At 31.9% G+C, this 10415-nt stretch overlaps 1 protein-coding gene across 1 annotated transcript in view; it reads right to left on the bottom strand.

Moving 5' to 3' along the window:
- Nucleotides 1-4846: 4846 nt before the first annotated feature.
- Nucleotides 4847-10415, bottom strand: part of LOC111625364 (translation machinery-associated protein 16-like) — an 11108-nt gene continuing 5539 nt past the window's right edge. Inside the window, exons 3-7 of the mRNA XM_023368502.1 lie at nt 9999-10090; nt 6362-6399; nt 6146-6227; nt 5788-5936; nt 4847-5019 (exon numbers count right to left, since the gene is read on the bottom strand). Coding sequence (XP_023224270.1) covers nt 4847-5019; nt 5788-5936; nt 6146-6227; nt 6362-6399; nt 9999-10090 — 534 coding nt within the window. The remainder of the gene's footprint in view (nt 5020-5787; nt 5937-6145; nt 6228-6361; nt 6400-9998; nt 10091-10415) is intronic.

Raw genomic sequence — 10415 nt, 5'->3', positions numbered from 1 at the left:
TCAAAAAATAGAATATGCATCTTATGTATTGCTGGTATTAGAAGACACATTACATCTCTCCATAATACTAATACTTCCTTATAGCAGAAAAAATAAACACACTTTTGTGTCATCACCAACAGTAGATGATCAATTCTCCAATTTACAGAAGTATCTGAGGTATTGTTAACCTGCAATCACATGCAGTTAATTTTTCACACAATTGCATATATAAGGTGATTATTTTCTGCTTTTATCATACATAATTACTGTTCTTCAAATCTGATGATTTTGAAAAATCCTGTAGTATGTTCTTCTCTGCATGTGCAAAATTTTAATATCATAGTTTAGTTTATGAGATATTGTTTTGTTTACAGTACAGTGTCCTTGACTGGTCTTCCATAAGGAGCCCCTCAAACTTTGTGATAGTGTAGGATAATGTGAAATGGATTCAGCTGGAAATAAATGACAAGTGAGTTGAGGTGATTTCAGGAGGAGTAGAAAATGAATTTTTTTTGTATTTTTCAAGCACAAAATAAAGTCATGAAAACATTTAAATTGTTGGAGGTCATAGCATCTCAGGCTACTTTGTAAAGAGAAGCATCAAGGTTGTATTTACATGGACCACCTCGCCATTATATCATGACTACTTGCAACAATCATGTAAACTCGCCACTATGTCATTTTTGATGATCTCAGTTTACCGAAAATGATGTCAATCGACATCTTGTGCATGAGATCAAGTGACAATAAAGAAAACTTGTATGTGATTGCAAGCATAAGGAAATGATTTCTTGAAGCAGTAGATGAAAGAGTTTATTTTAGATCAAACTTTTTACATAATAAGATAGATACCATATAGCATGAGAATATCAAGGAAGCACAGCTAAGTATGTCAATTTGGTAAAATATACCTATAAAAAACTAGTAGGTGTGAAAATCACATACTAGTTTTTCATAGACAATACTATTCTACTATTCTTAACCTACATATGACTGTAGGTTAAGAATATACAGTGATTTATTCCTTGTTTTTTAGTGTAAAAGTTTTGCCTACATTTTTAAAATCAAATGTTAAAAGTTAAATGTTTTTTAAAAAATGTATGAAAATATCATGAATATACACAGAAAAAATTCTTGTCTTCATTTTCTTTTCCGTCATTCACNTAGGGATTCATAACGGTTCCTACCTTATAAATGAAAAAAAAGGGGCTCGCTCAATCTGTAGGGTCTCATACAAGCTCTCGATGGCCCTTTACTATATAACACGCTATTTTTTAACATCGATATCTATATACACATATAATAGAATGTCTGTTCTCTATACACTTTGACCTCTCTAGGATTACGCGGAAAATATATTTGACCATAAATCCTGGATATCTATCCCCTTCCCCTTGGCACGTTATGATAATTTAAGTTTAAAAATAATAGTCAAAATATTGATTAAAAAAAATATAAAAAATAATAAAAAATGTAGTGAAACCTGCCCAGTCCCTCACCATCCCCATTGTGGGCCTAGTCGAATGGAATTTGCTAAAAGAAAGGACCCTCTTGGTGCCATCAGGGAGAAGAGTTAAAAATAGAAATATATTAATTTCCTAAATATTAGCAGTATACAGAAGGAAGAGCCCGTTGTTAATTTATATATTATGCTCTTGATTCTTTGCATAGTTATATTAATCAGCCCAATTATAATAAGAAACGTAACTGTAATGGATATTAGGGAGCACGAATTAGAACGTATAAATCTACATTTATCCCTATACTATTGTTGGTGTAGCCACTAACTCTGTGAAGAAAGAGTAAACACGGATGTTTTGTAAGCATGATTATCTTTTCTCTGTACTTATTTGATGTTTTTCTTCATTTATTCCTTTAGAAAATTGAGGGAAGACCCTAATTCTTCCCTGGTTACGCTAGTGAATCTCAATAAGATGGAATTGCTGGGATAAGGAAAGGCAACCCATGGACGATTTGTCAAGAGAGACTGCATCTTATGAGAACTTTCTATGGGAAACTTGCCTTTATTTAGATATTAGATGCGTGAAGAAAACCCGGCAAACTCCAGTCCATTGGCGAGGCTCGAACCAGCGACCAGTGTTCAGTGATTTTATTCATTCGGCCTGGAAAGATTTAGGTTATTTTCTCATCCATCATTTTATGAACGAGAAAGTAACCCAATAGACTTTTATGGAAACCTAACCTCTAATTAAGTGTTAGACACTTGAAGAAAACCTGGAAAACTTCACGTGCCAGTCCCTAGGACAGTACCGAATCCCCGACCAATTATCAGTGCTCAATAGTTTCGTCCACTCGAGAAGATCGACCTTAAGAGTAATGGGCAAAGTAACGTACCATAGTACCATATAAAGAAATAACTTTATTAATTTGTTTCTATTGATACAATAGAAATTGCTTATTGTAATTATGGATACTGTTTTAAGTATAAGCAAGTCCCAAAACAAATATGTTAAAATGGACTTGTAAAACTTGGTTTATTGTAATCATAGCTTTAGTTATAGTTGTTATCATTTTCATGTAAATAGGCTTTTTGCATTTTATGAATAAACTAATGTAAAAAATCAGCAGATAGAGATGGTTGAATTAATATTAATTAATAAAGCTTCAATTTTTTATTGTTTTAACCTGTTTTCTTAATGTCAATAAAAATAAATTTTCATTAATTATACTGTAGTGTTATTTATTTACCTCACTTAATGTTTATCAATTAATTATCATTGTAAGTTTAAACTAATCTCACAGTGATCATATCAAGCTATATTACTATTATTATTATTAATTAAATGCTAACTAATTTTGCACTAGAGACAAGTGAGAGGTGCCATCTCTTGCTAAATTTAATAATTATAATTAAATTAATAATTAATTTAAAAGGTTCTGAAAGAAAAGAATTGGCTCAAAGCAGGACTCAAAACTGCAACTCCCACAAACTGTGTGGTGATGTTGCCAGTTATGCTACCCAGACCAAAATCTGATTCTTGCTTCCATAACTTATTAATTTAGGTATAACCATGTACAATTACTTACAGTGCTGGCTGGACACAACTTAGCATCTATGGCCTATAACTCCCATTAGGGCTGACTATTGATTCTACTTTAGCATTTACTTAATAATAATAATAGTAATATAACCTCATATAATTTGGCAGTTATTTAGCTTTAATATACAGTGGGTGATCAGTTAACGAACATAATCCGTTCCAAGGTTTTGTTCGCTATCCGAATTGTTCGTTAACCGATTATCGATTTACCATAGGTTTCTATGGGAATTTAATTAATTCGTTCTGAAGACCCCCAAAAATAAAAAATATATACTTTCTTACTACGTTTATTTATATGTAATAATAAAAATACATACACACACAGTCTTGCATTTTTATTAGTCATGTTTTTTTTCCGTTTGAAATGGTTAAAGAATCTGTCTAATGTCGATTGATTTTCTCTCTTCTTCAGGATTTTTCGTAAGTAATTAATAGGATTGCAATTGTAGAAATCCCCAAGCCTCAACCTGGTTTAGATGCCATTCTAAGACCATTGTTCTGACATCTTCCTACTTCTTCAAAGAATCTTTAATAACAGATATTGGCATTAATCCTCTTTTTCAGAAAAAAACATATCTTGCCGAGATTCTTGGTGTTCTTCATTCAAGAGTTCTTGGTGTTCTTCTGTCGTCAGATCCGTTTCAGGTTCTATTATGAACTCTTCGATGTTCTTTATTTCTCAGATGTGATTTTTGTTATTCCTTTAGCTGCTTGAGTCTTCTGGATTATACGGTATTTTTCTTAAATAAGACTGAACTGCGGCCTACTTTAGACCTGTTCACGCCATACTGCCCAGCAACATTAGGTATCTTCTGCCCACTCTCTACCTTTGCTATTATACTCTCACCTTTCGAAAAGAAAAACAGACGCAAAACTTAACGAGTGCCTACCCGACAGTCTTGCGAATACATAAAAGAATTATTTTGTCAGAAAAATAAAAGGCTGGAATTACAAGGGAGAGTTTCAAAGTTCGGAGGAATACTATCCGATCAGTATATACCGGCTTGAGCGTCGATGTCGACGTTTCTCACATTCCGAAAAGTTTCGAATTGTTTCCTGAAGACATGGGAATACCATTGGTATTCATTATTTTACATCGCTTCTTCTTGTGTTTGTTCTGTGAGATGTTCATTATCCGATCACGTATTCGTTGTCCGAACATAAAAATCTTTCGCGAAAGTGCTCGTTATCCGATCTGTTTGTTAACCGATCACCCACTGTATAAGGTGTTTTTTTAGAGGTATACACATAAAAATAATGTTAATGGCCATGGTATTGGCTTTATTTAAAAGATAATTTTATCCCATTAGTGTTTAAACATGATTTTGGGCATATGGGTGCCATGGCTGGCTTGAATGAAGTGCAATCGGGAAGAACAATTTTCGACCAATTTATTGAGCAACTGGGGCCATATATCAGCAATAACGTGGCAAATGTTGAGTAACTTACATCCATTAAAAGTCACTGGTGTGCTTTATGAGCAGGTGGAATCATAGGCCCATATTTCTTTAAAGATGATGCCGGCCAGAATGTTACCATCAATGGAGAGTGCTTTTGGAGCCATGATTGCCGACTTCTTCATTCCTCAGTTGAATGGTATTGATGTGGCAGAGCTTTGGTTTCAACAAGATGGTGCAACATGCCACACAACGTGCGACACCATCAATTTATTGCAGAAAACATCCGACGAGCGCATAATTTCATGTAATGGACCTGTAAACTGGCCTCCACGATCGTGTGATCTCACACCTATGGATTACTTTCTTTGAGGATATGTGAAGTCACTAGTCTATGCTGATAAATCACAGACGTTGGACCACTTGGAAGTCAACATTCACCACATTATTGCCGATATATGGCCCCAGTTGCTCAATAAAGTGGTCGAAAATTGTTCTTCTCAATTGCACTTCATTCAAGCCAGCCATGGTGACCATATACCCGAAATCATGTTTAAACACTAATGCCATAAAACTATCTTTTAAATAAAGCCAACACCATGGCCATAAACATTATTTTTACATGTTTTATTTCATTTAAAATTTTTAAACCTCTAAAAAAAAAAAACCTTGTATAACTATCAGGTTTGTATGTTTATATTTGTAATCTAACAGTGAATACAATAACCAAATTCTACTGTATTTTAAAGAAATACAAAGTAAATAAAAAAAATTTATTTAGATTTTTCTTTAAATAATAGCAATTTTATTTTTTTTACATATACAGTGGTACCTCAGGTTACGAACGCCCCAGCATACGAAATTTTCAGGATACGACATGAAATTCGAACATATTTTTGCTCCACGATACGAACAAAAACTCACCNATTTAATTGAATTCATCTTGGAATGTAAGTGCAATGCAGAGATGCAGTTTGTTGGATTTGAAGTTAAGGGACAGAGAACAATAGTTCAGAGTTTGATTTTTGTATCTATAGTTAATGAAGCATATGGCATGCTTGACATCAGTTTATAGACCCTGAAGCAGAATGCTGTGTCTGATATTGTATGGGATGGCATGTAATGACAATGTGTTCCCTTCCCTCCATTCCGCTCTTAACTGTCCATCATGAGTTATGAACCTAACCTGGTACTTTTTTGCAACATCACAAGGCAAAGGACCAAGCAATGGGCTGTGTTGCACAGTACCACCTTACGACATTTTCATGATACGATCTCAGTTTCAGAATGGATTAATTTCGTATCCTGAGGTACCACTGTAATGTAATTAACTAAAAGTATATTACCTAATCCACATGTCTGAAAATCATTTTTTTCTTGATCTATTGTAAACTTTATGCTATCTTTTCTGGCTGCATGCTGTATTCCTGTCCTACCTTTGATATTATTAATAATATCAATCTGTTCTAATTCATCACTAAAACGATTTAAATACCTTTAAAAAGTAGATAATTTTGTTAAAATCTTAAATATAAATGTGGTAATGTCTGTTATGAATTAAACAGTTTTATTTTAATTAATAACTAATTTTAAAAAATCTTCACTATTTTTTATTAAGAAAAAACATAAACTGAAATTATTAATAAATCTATTTTAATTGTTTACATATATATCAATATAACAGAAGTGATGGCAATAGCTTACCTTTCTATCAGATCTAAAACATTTTTGGCACAAACAACTTCATCTTCATTCAAATTATTTTTAAACCATAGCAGTTTTTGTACTGAAATATGAAAATATAATATTATTGAATTTAAACACATTTTAAATAATGCACAATAAAATAATAATTATAAATTTCTTTAATAAGATAAAAGAATTTATTAAAAATGATTAAAAAATGTCTTCAAAACTTACATAAAATTTGTTGCTTAATATTCAATTCATCTTTCTTCCTGGAAATGAAATAATTATTATGTATAAAACATATTTCATGGACAAATTATAATAGAAATTTTTTAAAAATTTGATCAAAATTTATTTACATTTGTATGTTATAATGTAAACATAAAAATGTGATATGAAATATATTGATATATATTAACTAAATTAGTAGGATTTTCAGTAATATCAAAATAAATAAAAAAAAAATTACAGTTAAATTTATTTGATTGTTTCATTGTTTTGTTTATTATTTTTGATGTTTTCAAAAATCTGCATAATAAACAGAATTAAGGATCGCTGATGGTATAGAAATGAAACGGTGGAAAGACTGACAGAAGCAAGGTTCTCACTTTTGTGAAAATGTCGTATTTTTAATATATTTATTAAATGTAATTAACACCGGCCATGTCTTTTTACTATTTTTTTACTTAGAATGATGCATATTTTGAACTTTGTGATAAAACAAATAAAGCATATTCAGATGCAATAATATAGTTTAAATACTTTCATCATTCAGTTTCTTATTCATTGTATGATATATTTTATAAAGGAATTACAGTAGAATCTCATTTTAACAGATCACTCGGGACACTGAAAATTATCCATTGTTCTGAAAATCTATTATATCATGAACAACAAATTTCTTGCACTCAGGAAAGTACTTGTTATTTGAAAAATTTTTTCATTTCTAAACCCCCTATGTAAAAAACAACTGTACTCGAAATTATTCATTCTCTTGAGATTTCTATCCTTTATTTTATATAAACACATACATTAAAAGATTGTACATTATGCTGTAACAAAGCTGACAAAAACTGTATACATTATGAGCCAAAAAGCTACAAAGTACATATGATCATTAACACTTCACAATGTTAAAATACTCATACATGTTGGTTTACTCTGATAAAGCAACATTTCTGTGCTTCTTTTGGTGACATTGCCAGCACAAAATGTTACTGTTATGTGAACATGATTTTAAGGTTTGATATTCTCAAACATGTGTTCACAACAAAGGTGTGGCACACCTTTGTTGCATACACATGCATATCTGGAAGTATTAAGCAGGAAGTACTAATCAACACATTACATGAGGGCCTAATGCATGGCTGCAATGTTAGCAGTGAGAACCGTGATGATTATGCCCTTAGTTTGCACAGCATGCAATGCATTTTTTTAAATTCAGTATTCAGAAACATCCAATTATTAATTAAAGGTTGAAAAAACGATATTTATCTAAGATGGAGCCAGAAAAAATCTGTTATTCTGAGTTACAGATCTGCTAAAAAGAGGTAAAATTACATTGATTTGGCGGGACCTGGAAAAAAAGTCCATTGTTCTATGATCTGTTAGAACAAGATTTTACTGTAATGTAGTAGTTAGTATGTGAAGTAGTTAGGATTTAGACAGGAGTTGACCTTCATGATACCAGATTTTGATGATTTTCAGAATAGGTTCAATTTTGCATCTATATGAAGCCCTGCCAAAGCATTCTTATAAAATTTTCATTTTCAATAGTTTTTATGTTTCCAGATTTTAAACTTTTTGAAAAATTTAATTGAATTCATCTTGGAATGTAAGTGCAATGCAGAGATGCAGTTTGTTGGATTTGAAGTTAAGGGACAGAGAACAATAGTTCAGAGTTTGATTTTTGTATCTATAGTTAATGAAGCATATGGCATGCTTGACATCAGTTTATAGACCCTGAAGCAGAATGCTGTGTCTGATATTGCATGGGATGGCATGTAATGACAATGTGTTCCCTTCCCTCCATTCCCCTCTTAACTGTCCATCATGAGTTATGAACCTAACCTGGTACTTTTTTGCAACATCACAAGGCAAAGGACCAAGCAATGGGCTGTGTTGCACAGTAAAAAAATTGGCTACATGTTCAAGTCTCCAGTTCACCTCTGATAATCAAATAAAATCTCCAGATCTCTATAAGTAGATGCTCAAAAACATTAAAGAATCAGTCACCCACAGAATTACCAGGTAAGTCGACTACTGAAAGTATACATGCCCATAAAACATGAAATAGTGATTACTAACATTTTTACCAGTTTTTCTAGACAAATAGTATTTCAAAGTACCGGTACATGCAAAATTACATATAATAATAGATCTGCTAGATTTTTATCAGGCTATATTAAGGCTAATAAATACTCCAAAACAGAGCAATTTGGCTAGAGACAGAGGATTTCATTGCAATCTCATGGTAAATTTAATAAATTTAAATAAATTAATTTTTATTTTTAATTTTAATTATGTAAACTAAGGAAGAAAAGAATTGGCCAAGAGCATGACTTGAATATGCAACTCCTATTTACCATGCAGTTGCATGGACATTACCTGGATCACCATCAATCTTCACTTCCAGAGCTATTAATTAATTTAGATATAATCATACCAGTTATTCATGGATTATTAATTAGCTTTAACACAGCTAATAAAAATCCAGCAGATAGTTTGGTATTACTAATTAAAAACATGAAAGTTAGATTATGTTGACAATAAAAATTTAAGAATTTATCATATTGACACATATTATCACATCGTCACTGGCACAAGACATCATCTTGTGTCAGTGATGATGTGATAAGTCTAGCAATAAAGAAGTCCAACATTGTGCTCACAAATATTTACATTCCATCCTCTCTTGGAATGTCTATTGAAGAGCTGCATCACTTATTTATATGTAGGAAAGTTAAAAATTATCCACACTTTTGCCAAAACAAATTGTTAGATTTGTCATACTGAATTCTGCATATGCTTAGAGTTGTTACTACCATGGTCATATTATTGAAGTTTGACCTTGATAGAGTCATTTCTCTTGTGTTTGTTTCAGTGTAAACATGGCCATTCCACTAGCAGTGTGCACTAAGGAGGAACAAAGAGCAGTGATCCAATTTCTCTGGTCAGAAAGACCAGAGAAATTGGAAAGTGTATCACAAGCTGAAATTCATTGGAGGTTTACAACACAATAAGGGGACACTATACCACAGAAGTGAAGATGAGTGAATCAAGAAGTTAAAACTGACTGGACAAGCATGATGCATGAAGAGGGAGCAAGATACCTGTCAACCTCCACCAATGATGAAAAGGTTCAAGAAATGGTACTGTTAAACTGGCAAGTTACCATCAACAATGTAGCATGTTCTCTGAAGATTAGTTAAGGTTCTGCCTATTAAATCATCCACAACAAACTTGGCTTCCATAAAGTCTGTGCAAGATTGATACCAAGATGGGTGCATAAGTGCAAACTTCTTGAGACCACTACAAGAATAAAGGTGAACATTTTTGAGTAGAATAATCACGGATGAAACTTGGGTTCATCACTATAAGCCAGAATCCAAAATGCAAAGTACACAATGGAAACACCCGAGATCTCCAATGAAGAAATTCAAGACTCAACCTTCCACAGGAAAGGTGATGCTGTTTTTTGGGACTCACAAGGGCCTACACTGGAAGACTACCTGGAAAAGGGGCATACAATCAACAGTGCAAGATACAGTGATTTGCTGATAGTAGACATCATTGCAATACCTGTAACCATTCATTTAACACAAAACATAATTAAGAAATAAAAAAAAAATATTTATGATAAATTTACCTTTCAACACGTATGTTATGATGCTGTTTCTTTGACAACTGTTGAGCTTTTCTACTATTTGGATGAATAAGTTTTTGTTTTGCTACTTTGGGCTGAAATAAACATCATTATTCTTGAATTTAAACCTATGTCTTATATTAAATAACAACAAAATACTCAATTTTATTTTATAAACACTATACATAAATATATTTCAACTAAATACATTTATAGATATAATAGTTTTGTTAAATTTATTTTATAGAAGATTAAATTTTAAGAAGTATTTATAATTTTTTTAAAATTTATAATAATTTATAAATTTAAACAAGATTTATAATAATGTTTCAGTGTTATCTAAATATATAAAATTGCTTGTCCTGACTGACTGAATGACTCACTCATTCACTCACTGATTCATCATTGCCCAGAGCAAAC

Source organism: Centruroides sculpturatus, unplaced genomic scaffold, assembly GCF_000671375.1.
Source record: "Centruroides sculpturatus isolate CEXI.00-Female unplaced genomic scaffold, Cexi_2.0 scaffold247, whole genome shotgun sequence".
NCBI classification, from domain to species: Eukaryota; Metazoa; Arthropoda; class Arachnida; order Scorpiones; family Buthidae; genus Centruroides; species Centruroides sculpturatus.
This window is presented reverse-complemented; position numbering and strand designations above follow the sequence as displayed.